Here is a 17,621-nt window from a genome sequence, read left to right as displayed (position 1 = left end):
TCGATAACATCACTCTCTCCTTCAACACGAAGACCTCAGTGTTCCTCCTTGTACCCAACACGTACATTTTGTTTGTGACTTCCCTTTAAAAGCATTCCTCAACTCTGCCTATCCCAGTCTGATCAAATCTCCAGTCTGTCTCTGCTGCCTTCAAAAATGCAGGATGAAGTGGAAACTTGATGCTCTCAAAATGTACGTTCCTAGGGAAAGTAGCTGCAAACAGATGCCAAATTCCATAGCAAAGCAGAGCTCCTCTGCAGGAGGCTGCAAGGACCACGCTGGTGTTGGACACAGTAATTCTGTATACAAAAAAGAGTGCACAGTTGTGGAACACCCAGGTGAGGTGCAGAGAAACCCACTGGCAATGAAATGCCACTGATCAAATTGCCCCACCAGTCAAACTGGCTGTAACACTGGTTTGAGATCATCCAGCATCTAAAAAAAAAAGGGGGTTGGTGGTTTGCTTTTCCTAGGAGAGCATTCCCAGTCCAGAAGTGAGTTTAGGGTGGTAGAGGACTCTGGCAACACCTAGGGAGGCTGCCAGGTTGAAAAGGAAGCCAGAAGGGCAGCGATGCAGAGACTGTGTTGGTGAGGCTTTCACAGACCAGTTGCTCTTAAGAATCAGCAAAAATGTGGGAGAGCTTGCTTCCAGCCACAAGATCCACACACATTTCAGCTGGGGGTGAAGTGTGGCTCAACTCCAGCCGAAAGAAAACCGGTTTTAGGTTGGGGAGAGCAGTAGTTTTGCTGAATCCCATTGGAATTAAGCAGTGGTGGTCAGAAAGCCATCCAGGTGATTGGAAACCTGCCCAAATTAGAGGCTTAAATGTGCTCCATTCTTCCCTTAAGAACTTGATGGAGAATGTAACATCAGTAGCATGAGAGTAACAACCTGGAGAAGAGAAGGCTCCACAAAGACCTTGGAGCTCTTTCCAGTGCCTCCAGTGCCAGAGGGACTCCCAAGAGAGCTGGAAGGGACTTTTGACAAAGGCATGGAGTGACAGGACAAGGGGGAACGGTCTTAAGATGAAGGATGGTAGATTGAGATTTAATACTAGGAAGGAATTCTTCCCTGTGAGGGTGGGGAGGCCCTGGCACAGGGTGCCCAGAGAAGCTGTGGCTGCCCCTGGATCCCTGGAAGTGTTCAAGGCCAGGTTCAAGGCTTGGAGCAACCAGGGAAAGTGGAAGGTGTCCCTGCCCATGGCAGGGGGTTGGAACAGGATGGGCTTTAAGGTCCCTTCCAACCCAAACCATTCTGGGATTCTGTGAGATACGGGTTTGTACACGTGGATTTGTGGCAATGCATTTACAATACATTAAATAGAGCATCTACAGCCTCCCACGGAGGAGTGTAATTCCAAAATTAGAGGTGTTTCAGGAGTGGGACTTGATGATCCTTGCGGATCCCTTCCAACTCGGCATATTCTATGATTCTGGGTGTAATGAAGAATCCTGCAGGGCTGCTCTGTGCCACAGCCAAGTCCGGGCAGGTACTGGCACTGAGTTAGGAGTTTAAAAACAAACAAACAAACAAGGCTGGGAAAGTGAAGAATGCCTTGGGATTAAAAATTAAATGGGAGGGAAAAAAACCACCAAAGCTGAAAATTGGAAATGAGGATTAGGCGTAGGTAACAGAGCATTAGCCAACAAAGTGATGCTGAGGGGTGTATGTTAGTGAGGGTCAGTGGTGTTGGACTGTCCTGAGCACTTTTGCCACTGGTGAAGTGAATTTGTCCCCCTAAAATTTCCCATGGGGTCCCAGAGGTCCCTAGGGGACAGTTCTCGCTTTCCACAGAAAACACTGGTGTTAATCAAGGGGAGCTCCACTGAAATCAGGGAATAAAGCCAGCCTGTGTCGTTAAGAGGAAAAGCCCTGTGCAGTGCTTGGCATCAGGTTTGTCCCAAGCTGCCTGACGGGGCTCAGCACTTTGTCCCCAGTGTGTGCCCCTTCTTCCCTCGTGGCTTGGGCCTGCCTGTGGCTTTGCTGGTCCTGTCTGTGTCCCGCAGGCGTGTGTCCATCCGGGATCCCAATGTGCTTGGGCTGGCAGCTGAGCTGGGAACAGGCGTTTGCATTTGTCTGCTGCAAAGGCAGGAGTGGGGGCTGTGCCAGGGGCAGAAGGACCAGGCAGGAATTCAGGACCTCACCCCTAATGAATCCCAACTCCCCAAATTGCTGCTCCTGTGTCCTGGCCGGAGTTCTTTCCTAGTAATTCAGCTAGCAAGTAATCGTCCCTGCAGCATTTGTAGCAATACTTGGTTGGGAATTAAGGTCCTCTTGCTGTCACGTCATCTTCCTTCCACCCAGAGGTTGAAAAAAACAGGCATTGAAAAGAGCAGGAGGGGTGCAGAAGGTGCACAAAAGGGTTTTTTTGGTTATTTTTTTGACATATATTTGCATTCCCCAACCGGGTCTGCCCCTAAACCAGGTCTGCCCCTAAACCAGGTCTGCTCCTGTGTGTCCCTTTCCCTGGAGCTGTCAGGGGTCAAGTGACTGCAGGACAAGCCTTGACCTTTGCAAGGTCCATCCTGCTCCATGGCTGGGGAAGCAGAAGATTCATGCTGGCCCTGGGGAGCTGAGCTGCCCGCTGGCGTGTGGCTCCTGGTGGGCTCCCCACTGCCGTGGCACCGGCCCTGTGCTCCTGGGCCAACCCTTTCCCCTCCTCCCTTCGCAGGCAACATGTGAGAGGGGCTTTGCAGCCATGGAGGAGACGCACCAGAAGAAGATCGAGGACCTGCAGCGGCAGCACCAGCGGGAGCTGGAGAAGCTGCGGGAGGAGAAGGATCGCCTGCTGGCAGAGGAGACGGCTGCCACCATCTCAGGTACCAGAGGGTCCCCCATGGTGGGGCAGCTCTGTGGTGATGGGGATGTGGGGGTGGCGTTGGCTTCACTGAGGAGCAGGGCAGGGATGGGATGAGGGTTGGGTAGGCTGCACAGGGAATGGGAAAGGGCTTTTGGGAAAGATGTTTTGGATGGAGGACCATCTGGTCCTCCAAGTTTGGTGCCCATCTCCTGGTCTTTCTCCAGGCTTGGTACCCCTATCTTTGGGTGTTACATAGTTTGATTTGTTTCCCATTCCAAGTCAGAAAGGCATTAGTCATTCCTGTGGTTAAATTATTGTCAATTCCACATTGAATTCATTCTTCAGTGCTCCAGGAAATGTTAAAACACTGCACTTCAGGGGCTCTGCCTTAGGAGTCTCACAGTCCAGGAAACAATGTTTGAAGTGGACAATCATTTGGACTTGTTAAAAAGCGGGATTTGCAGAAGCCCCTTTGCAGCTGGGGCACAGACTGAAGGGGCTGTGAAGCAGTGTGAGGTTTGCAGGGGTGACTTCGGTTTTGTTCCTTTAAGAAATGAACAAAAACTCAAAAGAACCACCCATGGGTGGAGCATGCTGGGTGCTAACACTGTGCTGCCCCTCACAGCCATCGAAGCCATGAAGAACGCACACAGGGAGGAGCTGGAGCGGGAGCTGGAGAAGTCCCAGCGCTCCCAGATCAGCAGCGTCAACGCCGACATCGAGGCCCTCCGAAGGCAGTACCTGTAAGACCATTACCATTCTCTGTCTCCTGCCATCTTGCAGGGAAATCATGTGTGGGAGACTCCTCTCTCCCATTTGATTTTGGCATTGAGTTCGGGGCAAACCTGTTGTTGCAGGGGCCTTTTCCCTTGGTCCCGACCCAGCTGCATCCATCAGAGCCTCCTGGTTGCCCATAATCTTTCAGGCTCCAGGTCAAGTCCCCACATTACCCAAAATAGCTGCTTTTTGGTCTCCAGAAGTAGCAGATGTGCAGCCAGTGCTGCCTTTCATGCAGCTGCAGCAACGGGGTTGTTCAAAAGGCGAGGAGGAAGCGCTGAGCTTTTTCCATGTCCTCCTGTGGGAGCTGAGCAGAGCTGCCTGTCAGCTTTATCAACCTTGATACATCTATATAAGATGGGGAGGTGTGCAAATACACCTGGTCCCGAGTGCCCAGAGCAAACTTAGAATCCTGGAATGGTTTGGTTGGAAGGGACCTTAAAGCTCACCTCATTCCAGGGTACCTTCCACTATCCCAGGTTGCCCCAAGTCCTGTCCAACATGGCCCTGGACACTTCCAGGGATGGAGCAGCCACAGCTTCCCTGGGAAACCTGTGCCAAAGCCTCACCACCCTCACAGGGAAGAATTTCTCATAGGTAGATTTTGATAGATCTCAGCTCAGTTTTTGGAAACCTGAGAAAGTTCTGCTACTTAACCTCTGAGAGAATGGCTTCCTGTCCCCTTTGGTGCCCAAGCATTGGCTCTGCCAGGAGAGGGAAGAGTTGACTTGCTCTGGGCTTGAGTTTTTCCCCAAAAGGAATATGCAGTCCTCATCCTTGGCTCCCTGTTGGGTTTTCCTGGGATGCTGAAGGAAGGATGGGGCATGGGGGGGGGTGGGGTGTGGAGAGGGCACTGCCCCGGTGTGTGTTCCGCAGGGAGGAGCTGCAGTCGGTGCAGCGGGAGCTGGAGGTGCTTTCGGAGCAGTATTCCCAGAAGTGTTTGGAGAATGCCCACCTCCAGAGGGAGAACCAGGAGCTCAACGCCCACAACCAGGTGAGGGTCCCTGCCCAGGTGACGATGGGCTCCGTGCTGAGCCGTGGCCGTGCTCCCCCTTCCCACAACGGCTCTCCCCCTCTTCCCAGGAGCTGAATAACCGCCTGGCTGCGGAGATCACGCGATTGCGGACCCTGCTGACCGGGGAGGGCGGGGGAGAGGCTGCTGGGTCGCCTCTCACACAGGGCAAGGACGCCTACGAGCTGGAGGTGAGTTCTGCAGAGGGGCATGTGGGTGGGCACAAGTGCTGTGTACCCCAGGAGTGTGTCACAGCTGGGAGGTGTCACAGCCATCTGTCCCCCAGTCAGCTCTCATGGCTGGTCAGCGCTGTCATCATGGGCTGCGGGAGGCCAGGAGATTCTGGGGTCCTAATCTTCCCTTCTCACCATGTCGAGCCAGACACTCAACTCTTCCTTCTGCAGTCCCTGCTTGTCCCCAGGATCCAATCCATGCAGAGCAGTGGGGACAGAAACTGGGGTGTGCAGGGAGCGCATCAGCACTGCAAGCTTGGGCAAGTTCCCAAGAGATTCAGGAGGACTTTTCCTGTGAGAAGCAGAAGACGGGTGGACGAGAGACTTTGTGGTGCTGGCATGGGGCTGAGTCTCTAGCCCTTGGCTTGACTGTCACTGGGTACAGCAGGTGTCACACTGTGTCTGCTCAGGTGCAAAGATGCTGGTTTTTGTTCCCACAGGTCCTGCTCCGGGTCAAAGAATCCGAAATCCAGTACCTGAAGCAGGAGATCAGCTCCCTCAAAGATGAGCTGCAGACAGCACTAAGGGTAATGCCAGGGGTGGTTCTGCAAATCCTCTTACTGTGCTCTGCTCCTGAGTGTCTGTGCTTAGATTTCAGCCCATTTACACCCAGATTTGAAACCATATTTAATTTTTCCCCTGAATGTAATTCAATACCCATTTTGGTGTCATCAGTAAAACACTCCATGTATCAATTTAAGACTTACCCCACAAAGGACACAGTGTGGGAAAACATTCCTTTCAGCATGATTTCCCCATTTTCTGTCACATCAGATCAGATTTAAATGGCACAAACAATCAGTGTTAGAGATCTGCCCAGCCTCACAGCAGTGGAACTGGTTTGCTCTGGACAAGCCAAGGCCATTTCTGGGAATTCTGCTTGAATTCTGTGTCTTGGCTAAAACGAAAAGCCACAAACAGCCCTGTAGCCGGGGGGCTGCACGCACGGGCAGCACTGTGTGCTTACCCTTGGCTCTCAGCTCTCCGCCTGTCTCCGTTCCCGCAGTCCCGTATCGCTGTTGGAAGCAGCTCCGAGGGTGTGTGTTGCCCTGGCCAAGCCTTTCTCCTGCTGCCGGCTCTTCTTCCGCTGGCATTTGCCAAGCTCCTCTTCAGTGCATCCACAAACCCCTCGGCTCCAGCTGTCTGTCTGGCTCCATCGGGTTGTTCTTGTTCCCTTGCCAGGATAAGAAATACGCCAGCGACAAGTACAAAGACATCTACACGGAGCTGAGCATCGTGAAGGCCAAGGCAGACTGTGATATCAGCAGGTTGAAAGAGCAGCTGAAAGCAGCCACAGAAGCTCAGGGAGAGAAATCCCCTGTGAACACCACTGTATCGGGATATGGTCAGTCCTCCTCCAGCAGCTCTAAGCAGTCCTGGGTGTCCTGAGCTAACAGGGAATCCCAGAGTACAAACCCTTGTGCAGTAATGGGTCTGAGTGTAGGACTTGGCCTTCCAACCCAAAGCTGATCGGCTTTGAAAGCCTTCTGGCATTTTGCATCAGGAAAACCTTGTGATGCAGGGATGCCCAAAAGCCCTCTCTGCCCTTAGGGCAGCACTAAGAGTCGGGCTCATCGGGGCACTTTCCTGGGCTGGGAGGGCAGAGCCCCAGCCCTGTCCTTGCAGGAAGGCAGTGGGCACCAGGCTAATCCCACTTCTTTTGCTTCTTCCCAGATATTATGAAATCAAAAAGCAACCCTGATTTCTTGAAGAAAGACAGATCCAGTGTTAGCCGGCAACTAAGGAATATCAGGTCAAAGGTGAGCTCAGATGTCCTGCCCCGTGGGATGGGAGTGAGGAATGCCCAGCATTTCGCTTCGGTGGGGATCCCAAGTGGGAAGAAGTGGGCAGGGGAAGAAAACTAAGAATTTCCCAGCCACTAGTGCTAGCCTGGATGGCTTTTTACTGCAAAAGGACAGACTGTGCAGCCAGGCAGGGCCCACTCCCTCACTCTGACCCTGCTCAGATGGAGGCATGAAGCTGCTCCCTGGTTGGAAAAAAGGCTGGAGTTTACCCTGTTCTTTGGTCTTTCACAGGAGGACTATCCCAGTATCTGCTCCCTCTTTTCAGCTGAAATTTAGGTGGAAATGTGCACATCATTCTAGTTTTAATGTTCATCACTGCAAGATTTTTGTCTTCATGTGTATCAGCAGTGCCTGAGTCCTGGGCATATTTAACACACACTTTGCATGTGTGTTAACATGGTGCAGATGGCCCTGTGCTTCTGTGGTCCTTCTGTGCTTGCTGTTGATCCCAAAGCCCAGTGATGCTGTGCCAAGCTCTCCTTGGCAGCCAGTTACATCACGTGTGACCACAGGGATAAGGAAGGGCAAATATTGCTAATCAGGAGTCAGCATTAAACACAGGGCAGTTGGGAGGAAGCTCAGCATGAGCAAACCTGCTTTGCCTCTCACCTGGTGTCTCATGCTGATGTTTGAAGTGGTTGAGCCCTTGCAGGGCAGGCAGAATGCTTCGAGCTCGCTGCCCATGTGGGGAAACACTCGGAGCTCTGCGAGCAGCAGCTCCTCAGCGTGGGGTGTCTGCGCTGCACCCAGTGAACACAGAGAGCCCAGACCTGCTGGGCCACTCCAGTGTTGAGTTTCCCTTCACCACTTCAACTCAGATCACTTTCTGTGTGGTCCCCATGTGTGTTGCTTGGTGAGGAAGGAGGGGCTGTGCCAGTGCATCACTGTGGGTCGGGGGGGCTGGGGCGGCACCAGCGCCAATTCATTTGGGATTTATGAGCTTCTTCTTTTGTTTTTGTTTTTTTGTTTTATTTTGCTTTTTCCTTCAACAGTCCGTTATTGAGCAGGTCTCATGGGATAACTGAAATGAACCCGAGTCCAGGTTCCCTGCCACATAGGTAAACACACCGGCACCCGCCCAGCGCCGCAGCCGCCTCCAGAGCGGCCCAACCTCTGCATGCACTGCTCACACCTCCCTGCCAAACCAGAGCCCTCCTTCTCTTAATGACTGACTGATGAGTTTATTCACTGCTAATTCTTTTCCTGGGGGAAGGGAAGGGAAGGGGAGAAGTCGGTGCACCCAAGATCTGTGTGAAACGCAGTTTCTCTGCCTCTTCCCTGGGGAATATGGCTTTTTCCTGCTCTTCCCACCCTCACCAACACAGCTCATCGTGACAGAGAGGATTTGGACGTGGTGGGGCATGTTTTCCTGTTTGCTGTGTTGGGAGTGTGGGACACTGAGTGTGCATGCCTGAATGACTCTGCATGCCTCAGACTAAACTCAGCACCGTCCAGGTCTCGTAGGAAAACACCTGTTTTGCTGTTAGCCAGATGCAGGAATAGTCAGAGATGCCTTTACGTATACTTCCCATGACAGCCTGGAGCATGGAAAATGGTCTCAGCCACCTCAGCTGCAGAGGGGATGTCCTGGACTGCCCTAATTTCCTTTATCCACAAGTGCTGCTTCTTCAGGTTGATCCATGCCTGAGCAAGAGTCTTCCCTGCCCAGTAACCTTCTCGTCCTGTTCTCCATCCCTGAGCCTCCAAGGCTTCCAAACTCATCCAGCAAAAGGAGGGAGATGATGAGAAATGAGGCTGACCCTAATGAGCCAGGTATCTCCATTAATTGGAGCAATAGTGAATTTCCTGGCCCATGGCAAAGACTGAGGTGGGAGCACCTGCAGAGGCAGATTAGGAGAGGGGAGCTCCCAGCACGATGGCTGGAGAGCCCCAGGAAGTCTGTAGGAAGATCCCTTTATCACAGATATCATCCTACATTAGTCTCACTTCATCAGGCTCTCCTCATCAGCAACTGAAATGGGTTGTGGGACTGCCCTGGGGCTGACTTTGCTGGAATTTGTGCCATCAGGCAGAACAGTCTGATGATTCCTGGTGTCTCCTTCCATCCACTGAGAAATCAGATGCGAGAACTGGAATGCATGAGCTGCTCCCATTTAAAGAGGCCCAAAGTAAACTTCCTTTAGGAAGTGTGTGCTCAGAGACTCACATCCCAGGTGACTCTGCTGCCTGTTGGAAGGAGAGCGCACGGCGTTTGGAAATTCAATCCAATTTAGTGCTTTCATTTCCGTGCTGCCTGGCAAATCCCTTCTGTGTTTGTGGGCCTGTGGGAGGAAAAACATTTCCAGAAATACAGTAACCATAGGAATCTGCACAGCCTTGGGGCAAGTTTATCATGGAGTCCTGCCTTGATAAACACATGGGAAGGAAAACTCAGCCCAGAAGTCCATCCTGCTGCTGTGATAGAACAGTCCTCTCGCACCATGGCTGGGGAAGGGAAAGGAAAAAGGGAGGTGGCTGCCTGATAGTAGGATCATGGAATCAAAGAATGGGTTGGGTTGGGTTGGGTTGGAAGGCACCTTAAAAATCATCTTGTTTCCAACCCCCTGCCATGGGCAGGGACACCTTCCACTGGATCAAGTTGCTCCAAGCCCCATCCAGCCTGGCCTTGGACACTTCCAAGGAAGGGGCAGCCACAGCTTCTCTGGGCACCTGTGCCAGGGCCTCCCCACCCTCACAGGGAAGAATTTCTTCCCAGTATCCCATCTAACCCTGCTCTCTGTCAGTGTGAAGCCATTCCCCCTTGTCCTGTCACTCCATGCCTTGTCCAAAGTCCCTCTCCATCTCTCTTGGAGCCCCTTTAGGCACTGGAAGGTGTTCTAAGGTCTCCTTGAGCCTTCTCTTCTCCAGGCTGAATCCCAAATCCCTCAGACTTTCCTCACAGGAGCTGATTTCCATCCCTCCAGTCTATGCCTTTGAAGGTGCCAAGTCTTATTTGTAAAGCATTTGTTGCTATTTGTAAAGCAAATAATGTTCCAGCTGCAGCATAAATTCCTTGCAAGTTCCAAGGAGTGGGCTGGCAGACAGAGCTGTGGGGTGGGGACGGGCAGTGGGGCACAGAGGGGCAGAGCCCTGGCTATGGGGGCTGTTTTAGGGTTGGGAGGTGGCTGTGCCTCCTCATCCACAGGGACAACTCACCACCCAATGCTTTGCTCTCAGTCTCTCACACCACAGGTTTGGGGCTGCAGGAACGAGGGAGGCTGGCATTAGGCTAGTGCATCCCCTCAGGCTGGTTTCAGTTTAAATCTGTCCTGCAGGAGGCAGGCAATTTATTTCTGGGTTTCTGCCCCTCTCAGTGCTGTGCTGCTGAGTCCCCATGTGTAGGTAATGGATTTCACAGTTCCAAATGCCAGGGGGCTGCTGTCCAGCTGAGAGTTGTGCCTTGAAATCTGGATGCTGCATCTGAAATGGATCAGCCATCAGGGCCTGCCAGACCTGAACAGCATTTAGGAGTCCTCTGTCTAACCGTGGGCAGTCGAGGCAGCTTTGGTTTGGGAGAGTCCCAGAGTGGGGTGAGAGAAGGGGTGTGATGGTTGCTGGCAGCAAACACCACTTTCCAGGGTTTCTTGAGCAAATCCTGCATGGAGTGGAGCCAGGACTGTCCCCATGGGTGCCACAGCTGTGCAGGAGGCAGGGGGGGACCAGCCTGCAGGTCCTGCTCAGCATCCTGGGGCTTCAGCGTAGCAGATCCGAGCTGGCCTGCCCAGGGCTCCCTCCGCTGGAATTGCCCCATCCAGCAGTTTCCTGTGAGCTCCGGGGGTCATTCCCAAGTCAGCTAATCCCGCTTGCAGCATGATGTGCCTCTCATTTGCTTCTGGTTCGTCGCCTGGTTCATTGCAATCTCACCCTGTCTCAAGGCAGTAACCACCCTCCATAACCGTGTGTTCTCTCTCAGCATGTCCCACTAATCCTCCGCCAAGGAGCCCATTCCTCGCTGCCACGTCTCCTTTGCCTGAGCATCGCTGCCTCTCCGCATGCCAGGCGCCCGCCCGTGCCCCAACGCTCTCTGTCTTTTGTCTCTCCCAGAGTCTGAAGGAAGGCCTGACTGTGCAAGAACGCCTGAAGCTTTTTGAATCCAGGGACTTGAAGAAAGACTAGTTCTCCCCGCTCCGCTTGACCACGCGCACCTCCCAGCTTGAGGCAGCACAGCACCAGCACCGTTTGTCTCTCGTTCCTTACGATGTCCTCGCTGTCGTTCGTCCTGATGCCCCAACGGGACCCAGCGCCGCGGTGGCGGTGCCCCCCCCTCGCCTCCCTGGCTCCTTTCCCTGCTTGTGAGATGCTCCAGAGACTCTGAGAGGGAGAGGAAGGGATTGGAGTGGGGTTTTTCCCCCCCTCTCTTTGGCGCTTTGTAGGAGAATCCTTTCTTTACTGTAAACCATTACACTAAGTGTCAGTATTAAGGCTCAGTAGCCTGTTAATAAGCTATAGCTCTGTCGGGAAGAGCGAGCAGGGCCTGGGTGGTGTCAGCCAGACCGAGCTCTTACTGCTGTCTAGAGACCCCGTGCTCAGAGCACACCAGGAGCCTGATCTAACCATTGATCTCGACTGCATTACTTGCACCTACAAGGGGGGAAGGCCCGGGGGAAGCTGCTGGGGAGCGTGAGTCCGTGCCAGCGTCCTCAGCCTGGAGGTACAACACTGACATCTCGCTGGAGAAGGATGCAAGAAGTGATTCTCCTGCCCCGTGACTGTGCCGTATCCTGAATGTAGGTGCCACTGAAGCTCACTGGGCTTCGGTGGCTGCCCAGGTGGTTATGGATGGGGAGCTGCAGCTACTGAAGTGCACCATCGACTCGGCCCTGTCGGCGCGTCCTCGCTCCCGTCTCGCTGGTGGTCGGAGTTGGTGTTCCAGGGGCCGAGCTGTAAGATCACTTTCTTGCCTCTGTTAGATCAAGCCCAGCACTCTTTTTTTTTTTGCTGTTACTCCCTTCCTCTCATTGAATCCCGTGTATCCCAGGGTCTGTGCGCATGTGAAACTCCCTTTTCCTAGTCAAAGGAAAGTAGAGTAGAAAGTAGAGCCAATATTGACTGAAAATGCACAGTGCTCAATGCATATAATGCTCCTTTTTTACCAGCTTCTTGAATTCAACTCTTCTTGTCAGCAGGGCAGCTCCTATTTTAATTCTTTAATCTTTTCCTGAAATAAAAATCTCAAAACCAGTATGTGCTTCAGACCTTCTCAGTCCTAATAGCTTTTGTATTTAAAACATACAGTTGAGCACCATGAGGCTGATAAATGGATACAAACGAAGGGATGAGGAGCTGGTAGCACTTAGATGGTAACAGCCAGCTGAGCAGAGGCTTCTTAGCAGAAGCCTGTGCTGCTTTGCAGGTGTGGGCTTCATCCCAGGCTAAATCTCAAGATGCCACTTGGAAAGATCCCAAGTCCTGCCTCTCCAGTCACCAGGGCTGAAGGAGACTCCGGCACATTGGCTTCCCAGTCTGGTTGGGTGCTGAGTGACCACATGGCTTCAGGCTGGGATGTGGAAGATACCGTGGCCTTCATGTGGAGCAGAGCTTCCCCTTCCTTCGGGCACTCAGCTGAGGTTGAGGCCAGCAGCCCCCAGTACTTCCCTGCTGGTTTTGGGTCAGGTGGGTGGCACAGGCGCAGCTCTCAGAGCCCTGCGGGGCTGGTGAAGCCACCCCCAGTTGTACCAGGCTGGACTATGGCAGCTGCCAGAGTTACCTTCATCCTCCTGGGAGCAGCATCTCTGTTCCAGCCACCAGACCCTCAGCAGGACACGGTGTCATTGAACCACAGTGTGAATCAGCTCGTCCAGCTTGTGTGGCCTTGCCGTGGCCAAGTGTCCGGCTTGGCACCTCCTGGGGCACTCATGGCAGCACTTGGCAGCCGGTCCTGCCCAGAGGAGCCCCGCTTGTCCCCAGCCAGGATGCCAGCACCTTGCAGGGGGCAGAACACCTGTTCCTGCTGGAAAGCTCTGCGTGCCTCGGTGTGCATGGAAGTCCTGGAGATGGGAGCAGGGTAGGAAAGAGGCTCAACCTGTTGGATACAAAGCCTTTCCCTCGTCAGCAGCACATGCCCTCGGATGTGTGGATGTGCAGCCAGTCACTGCATCCAAGCTCACCACAGCACTTCCATAATCTGGGCACTGGAGAACCTGGGAACCTTCCTACCCTGACCTGCCTGGATCACTTCTCCGACCAGTTCATCCCTGGCTGCTCCAGGTCCATGGTGAGCTCTGATCTCCTGGCAGAGGCCATGGGAGGCAGCATGGATTTTGGATGGCACGTAGGCCTTATTGTCATTGCTTTTCCCTTGCAAAATGTCACTGCCTCTAGAACACCCTCCTCCTCCTCTTCTCTTTAGACTTATGATGGCACTTTGTTCTTTTTAGCCAACCAAGCAGAACGTTCTGGTCTCCTTCTTGCCATGTGGACCTTACCTTTCTTAGATTCCCCAGCAAATCCTGTTCATATGCTCTAGCTTGTAGGAGCAGACATTTTCCATGGGGAAGTTGGGCTCCTCTGGAAAAATGAATGGAGGATCTTGGTCTTCTGTACAGACAGGGCTGAGCAGTGGCCTTGACATTGTTGGGATCAGCTGCAACCTCTGTGGCAGTGTGTGGGAAGGATGTTTTGGGGTGTCTTTAGGGTGGGAGCTCTGGGTTCTGGGGGTCACCAAGAGGAAGAGGAGGAGGGAAGGTGCCTTATGCAGCCAGATGTTCTTGAACCACTGCCGAGGGTTCTGGGCTCACTGTGGTGACTCTGAGCATCTCTCCAAGGCAAGAAGGCAGCACTTTACCTGCCTTTACAGTAAAGAGAAAGAACCTGCAGCACCAATAAACAGCCCCAAACTGAAATATTCCTGCAGAGCACAGTGCTTGAGAATAAAGGGAGAAGTCCTTTTACTCATAGCAATGGTCCTTAGTTATCCTCCTGCTTCTTCCTGCTCCAGGCTTCATCCACCTTTTGGGATTAATCAGTGGCTATTTAAATTAGAAAGTGTGTGGGCAAGCTGCTGCATTCTGCATCACTCCACACTATTGATAGCAACCAAAAAGGGAGGTTTAGGAAAACTCAAGTGCAGTGAAGGCACAGGTGTCTTCTTGTCGGCTCCAAGTAATCTTATTTTTCCTGAGTAAAATTTTCCTCCCATTTGCACCATCTCCCCTGAGCCAGACTGAATCCTTCTTTAAATGTCACTTTTTCTTTGCCCACATATTAAAAAAAGAAGCAAATTGTGTTCATTTGCTTCAAAAATACAATTGCTTAGAATTGGTGCTGACTTGCAAACCAGAAAATTCCTTTTTTTTTTTTGGTACCAGAGAACTGGGCTGCAGAAAAAGTGCTCACACTGCAAAATATGTCACTTTGGTACCAACTCTATTTGATGGCACTTCCACATGACCTCTGCATTTTTGTCCTGGTTTGGATACTCAGTTTGTTGTGGACACTCAAGCACACACACACTCGCTGTGGTTTGCCTTTGCTCTGTAATTTTTTCCATTTTTTTAGGTAAAAAAGCTTTCTTATTCCTTTTTTTTTAAAAACAAAAGTAATTTAAAGCCTGTATAGTATTCCAAGCACGCAGTGTAAATATTTATTCCTCAGCATTTTGCAGAGGGTTCTCTTTTGTGATTGAGTTGTGGGTTTGATTTTTAAGTCTCATTGTAGCACAGAGGCCCCATGTGTGGGTTGGGAGAGGAGCAACAAGTGTGATGTGTCCAACCCACCCCATCTGCCCTGATAAACTGCTTTTTGGGGGTTTGAGGACTGTTACAAATATCTTTTCAAACCTCTTCTGCTGATCTATGCCTTTAGCTTTGAAGGTGCCTGTCCAAAGATTGTGTACAGTCTGTTTGACCACTGTAACCGACTTTGCTATAAATTTGGGGTATTTTTTTCCAGTCAGAGGACCCAATAATCTTGTGTTTGATAGTGGCATCAACGCTGTGCATGTGCAAACTGTGACCTGTTGTTACAGAGAACAGCAACAGCTCCCTGCTGAGCCACAGCTCTCCTTGCACAGCCACCTGGGGCTGTTGCAGTGAGCACAGCGAGCCCCCGGATTTGGGAGGCACCAGGAACGCTGTGCAGCACATTTGGGATGCTCTTGGGCTGCCCAAGGGAGCCACAGCCCCCACGGCACAGACACCCCTCCCACAGCAGCGCAGCCACGAGCTGTAACTCACTGTGTAACTTCAAATGCAGTGTAACTACAACAAGGAGATCCAAGGAACTGCTGCAGGCACAGGGAGCACCAGGCTGGGAACAACCTCAGTGTGAGGCTGCTGAGGAAACAGGGTGTGGGATTTACTAGAGAAACTTGACAAGTTGGTACCAATTGAACTAACCCAGCTGGCCCTGAACTCATAAATAATGGGTGCAATTAGCATTATTTTCTTCATGCTTTCTTCACCCTGTGTGCAGGACAAGAACACTCACTGTTCTCACCTAGAGAGCGCAAAGCATGTAAAATACTAGAGACTGTGGTAAGTAGAAAGCAGGAACGCTCTGGCTTGGCCTGTGACCACCCCCCTGGAGTTTGGGATGACTTGAGAGTTTAAAGAATCATTTGGAAGGATGGAGGTTTGGTTTAGGGGGAGGGAAGGAAGCTCTGCAAGGCTGTGGGTGGTGTCTGATGTGGCTGTTCAGGTATTGTTAATGGTCAGTCTTCCTCCAGTGCCCTCAGAACAGCTTGGCCTTGGTTTGGCTCTGAGCAGAGCTTCACCCGACTGACTGATGATGGGGACTTGTTCTGGGTCAAATCTGGGCACTGTGCTCTGCCACGTGTGTCTGGGAACAACCATGGGGGACTGTGAGCACTGAGGGTGAAGGAGTCATTTCCCAGGGTCGTTTCTGTGATGATGTGACACGGCAGCCAGTCCTCAGCTCCAGCTGTGGCGTGGGCGAGCAGCATCGGAGCGGGGCCAGCGGGACCCGGGCAGCGCTGGGATGCTGCAGCCTCAGGTCTCTCACACATCATTTTTTTCCCCCTGCAAAGGGGAAGGGCGTGGGAGGCTCCTGTTTCTCCATGTGTGTGAGTTCCTGTCTCCTTCCCTTCTCCCTTCCACTCCCAGTTTATTCCAGTGCTTTTTTAAGAGCCGCTGTTCCTGATCAACTGCTCGCTGTAATAGAAATGTCACTTTTTCTCACTGTATTGATTCCTTACAAACCTTGTGTGACATGCTAGGCTCCCCTGGATGTAGCTGATCATTTTTACTTTGTAAATATAATTACCTAACTTTACATTAACTATATGGTAATAAACTATTTTTGCACCACCCTTTGCATGCCGTGTGTGACAGGTTTACTTCTAAAAAGAAGGAAGAACAGGGCAGAGGTCAGAGCCTGAAAAGGGAGATGTTTGCCTTTAGTCTCACTTCACAAAGGACATGCAACAGGCAGCATTTTGACAGCAATAATATATTTTAAGTAGTTTAAATCTAGTGCTGCTGAATGGGATTTACTGGAGAATGACCTTCCCCAGGTGATTCCACAGAGGCAATATAGTTTTCTTTCCCCCATGCAACCTTTCTCAGAACTGAACAAATCTAAAATCTGGGGATGTCCATGTATCATAAATATCTCAGTAAGGATCTATAGGAATTGGAATGCCAAAGTCAGATGAGGATATTGATGTTTTCTGTGAAAATGCTTTATTTAACAGTGCCAATCGCAGCACTACTAGTAACAAAACTGGTAACAGAATATCAATTTGGAGAACTATTAAGGCACTTTCTATTTAGTATAAAACAATTATTACACAGACATTATTTAGAGTTTGAAATACTCAGGTTTACATCATCTTTGTTCCACCCTGAGTTGCAGGGATGGAGATGCCGCCTCCCTCCCCTCACTGTCCCCAGCCTGGTGCTGCCAGGAGAGGGCACAGACCATGGCACGGCATCCCAACACCTGAAAGAACCAGGGTTTCCAGACCTCTCCTGAAGTGGATGACCCAACTGCAGCCATGTCTGCTCTCCAGACAAACACTTATCCCAAAGAACCGTTTCTCTCATTCCCTTCCAGACTTCCCTCCCCTTCCTTGCTGGAAGAGAAGCTGTCATTACTATCTGTGCTCATGCTTTTACACTGGAGCTCTGCTAGCCTTTAACCAAAGGAAACATGCACAATCAAAACTTTAACATTTTTGCTATTTCCCACAAATTTCCTTTGACAAACTTTCAACAATTAATGCCAACAGGGAATATAACTGAGGCACTTAATCTATAGAAGCTCGTAACTGCTGCAGCCCTTTTATCTCTCCTTTAGTTACTGGTGTAGAGGAGCCCTTGGGCTACAATTCCATTTGGCATTGGCTACAATTCCATTCCATATCCCACGCTGGAAAACTTTCCTTTTACCACTGAAACACGTGCCCAGCACTGTGTGAACACACCTGGTCTGCACCAGGACTCAGCAACGAGCCTGCCCAAAGTTTTAATGCCTGTGAATGCAGCTCTATGCCTGTAACCCTCACAACCAAACAGTTGTGTCATTCCCTCTAGCACAGGAATGACCCACAGCAAGGGATCTGTGGCATTTTAGGGCAGAGAACACTTCTCTGGAGATGTTTACCAAAGTTACACCCAGATGGACAAAACAATGATGTCTATACATAATAATAAAATCTGTGGGTGTTACCATGCTCCACTAGTCCTGTAAGGCAGCTCAATCATTTATTGCCTTTGAGAAAAAAACTGTAATTGGTGGGATTGTACTCTTCCCAAATCCTTTCAAACTCATCCTGAAAAGCCTTGACATACTCGGCGTCCTCCACGACCAGCACATTCTCCCGGTTGCTCTGGATGGCCTGCGTGGTCCAGTTGAGGGAGCCTGTGATGAGCATCCTCCGGTCCACGATGGCGAACTTGTGGTGCATGTACCCGCTGTGCTGGTCGTGGCGCACCTGGATCCCTGCAGAGACAGACACCTTCTCAGGGGTCACCGAACCCCGCAGTGGGCCCCGGCCACCCCGGGTGCCGGGCTCCATGCCCGTGCCGCGATC

The 17,621-nt window shown here is 51.5% G+C and overlaps 2 protein-coding genes across 15 annotated transcripts in view; one reads left to right on the top strand and one right to left on the bottom strand.

The window, feature by feature from the left end:
- Window positions 1–15,896, top strand: part of MPRIP (myosin phosphatase Rho interacting protein) — a 78,256-nt gene extending 62,360 nt beyond the window's left edge. For 10 of the 14 annotated variants that reach the window (XM_017734076.1, XM_017734071.1, XM_017734066.1 and 7 more), the window contains 8 exons: window positions 2,673–2,820; window positions 3,427–3,544; window positions 4,455–4,572; window positions 4,662–4,781; window positions 5,264–5,350; window positions 6,006–6,168; window positions 6,498–6,583; window positions 10,673–15,896. In XM_017734076.1, the coding sequence (XP_017589565.1) occupies window positions 2,673–2,820; window positions 3,427–3,544; window positions 4,455–4,572; window positions 4,662–4,781; window positions 5,264–5,350; window positions 6,006–6,168; window positions 6,498–6,583; window positions 10,673–10,744 (912 nt within the window). In that variant the 3' untranslated portion in view covers window positions 10,745–15,896. Of the gene's footprint in view, window positions 1–2,672; window positions 2,821–3,426; window positions 3,545–4,454; window positions 4,573–4,661; window positions 4,782–5,263; window positions 5,351–6,005; window positions 6,169–6,497; window positions 6,584–7,620; window positions 7,687–10,672 lie in introns of all 14 variants that reach the window. The other 4 variants (XM_017734074.1, XM_017734067.1, XM_017734077.1 and 1 more) reach the window with 2 other exon arrangements.
- A 350-nt stretch (window positions 15,897–16,246) lies between these two features.
- Window positions 16,247–17,615, bottom strand: PLD6 (phospholipase D family member 6). Its single transcript, XM_017734078.1, has one exon. The coding sequence runs from the start codon at window positions 17,604–17,606 to the stop codon at window positions 17,289–17,291; it is 318 nt and encodes a 105-aa protein (XP_017589567.1). The 5' UTR covers window positions 17,607–17,615; the 3' UTR covers window positions 16,247–17,288.
- Window positions 17,616–17,621: the final 6 nt, after the last annotated feature.

This window comes from Corvus brachyrhynchos, unplaced genomic scaffold, assembly GCF_000691975.1.
Source record: "Corvus brachyrhynchos isolate BGI_N302 unplaced genomic scaffold, ASM69197v1 scaffold5, whole genome shotgun sequence".
NCBI lineage: Eukaryota > Metazoa > Chordata > Aves > Passeriformes > Corvidae > Corvus > Corvus brachyrhynchos.
The sequence above is the reverse complement of the archived record's forward strand: the minus strand, read 5'-3'. Positions and strand labels throughout refer to the sequence as shown.